The 1516-nt window shown below is 32.3% G+C and overlaps 1 protein-coding gene across 1 annotated transcript in view; it reads right to left on the reverse strand.

Annotated features, from left to right (window-relative positions):
* Positions 1-234: 234 nt before the first annotated feature.
* CAMKMT (calmodulin-lysine N-methyltransferase) overlaps positions 235-1516 on the reverse strand; it is a gene marked incomplete at both ends in the record, with an annotated part of 215100 nt that continues 213818 nt past the window's right edge. The window contains one exon of the mRNA XM_080342077.1: positions 235-312. Coding sequence (XP_080198203.1) covers positions 235-312 — 78 coding nt within the window. The remainder of the gene's footprint in view (positions 313-1516) is intronic.

Genomic DNA, 1516 nt, shown 5'->3' on the forward strand with positions numbered 1-1516 from the left:
ATATAATTGGAAAAATAAGTTCTACAATGATACATAAAAGATGTCTCAATGTTTACACACTGTGAAACAAGCCACGATATTTTCCTCAGCATTTAGATTAGAAATATTTCTCTAATGATGACTCAGGAACAAAAGGGGGGTTGGAACTGAACCCTCCCCACTTCCTGACCATCCACATACATGGATTACTTTTCAGTAGTCCACCTTAAAACAAACAAAAAAAAGTGTCATCTTCTATCTGTGTTTGGTTAAAATGAGAAGAAAAGGGTAATGGAGGTTTTCCTCATACGTATCTTTTTCTTCATTTTTCAACTGCAAATAAAAAATGGACAAAGTGAGCAAACTGTATGAAAGCATTTTTAAAATACTGACAGTTCTTGCTTAACTATATTCCTTAGAGCAGATGATACTACTAGGGATTAAACATTTAATAACTACCAAAAGAAAACTTAAGATCAAATACACAGGTATGGAACAGTATGTGAAGTACTATTAGGAGCTGATCAGAGTTTGTAGACAAACTAATTCACACAATAAATAGTCAAACATTACTTAAAAAAACTGAGGTCCCAATTGCTGTATTAAATAAATCATAGTCAAGTGAGATTTAAAGCCCAAATTAAATCCACAAAGCAAGGAACTTCAGAACAAAGGTTAAAAGTTTACCCCTAATCAGCCTAACTATCGCTGTATATTTGGCATTTAAGATCAACAACTGTTTCAGACCTCTGAAATACCATAATCTTACCTGAAGGTTTACATAATTGCAAGCCACTTCCAAGGCTGTAATGTAGTTCTTGATGGGCTTATTTATTAATTCTGTTTCATTTAAAAAATTCTCATTGTAAGAGAGAATTATAACCTGATAATTAGAGTGGTACAATTCCAATTGCTAGGGATAATGACACTTGTGCTCTTCTGATCTATACTGAAAGAATAGATTTCTAAAAAAAAAAGATGAGTGTTTATTTTCTTAGGTATTCTCGTTAAATGCAATTTAAAATACATATACATGTTAAACTGAAATATGCAGGAAATATTCATACACATTACATTTTGTAATCACCTTTCATAAAAGTATTTGCTTATTTTTAATACAAGGAAGAAATGTAAAAAAAAAAAAAAAAAAGCTTTAGCCCTGCCTGAAACAAATGACCCCCCCCACTAAAACTCTACATTTAAAGCCAGAACTCTTCTTATCCCGTATTGTTTTGCCTTTATTTTCCTTGCCGTGGGTTAAGGATTTTTGTTGGTCTGTGTCACAACATTGTTCGTGTTATTTAAACAAAGGTCTTTTCCATATAATATTCTTCAGCTGTGAAGTGTCTCTGTGTAAGCTACTGTCTATGAGCAATTAACACACTTTTCCTTTTTCATAGTGGAACATAAAGCTGATCTATTCTTTAAATTCTAATCCACTTTACTAAGAAGTGTTTGTGTATAATTACTAAAGTAAGGACAATCTGCTTCCCAAGATCTCTAACTTTACCACAGGTAGTTCACTTTGTTTGCACAG

The sequence above is a fragment of the Nesoenas mayeri genome (assembly GCF_963082525.1).
Source record: "Nesoenas mayeri genome assembly, chromosome: 3".
Taxonomy (NCBI): domain Eukaryota; kingdom Metazoa; phylum Chordata; class Aves; order Columbiformes; family Columbidae; genus Nesoenas; species Nesoenas mayeri.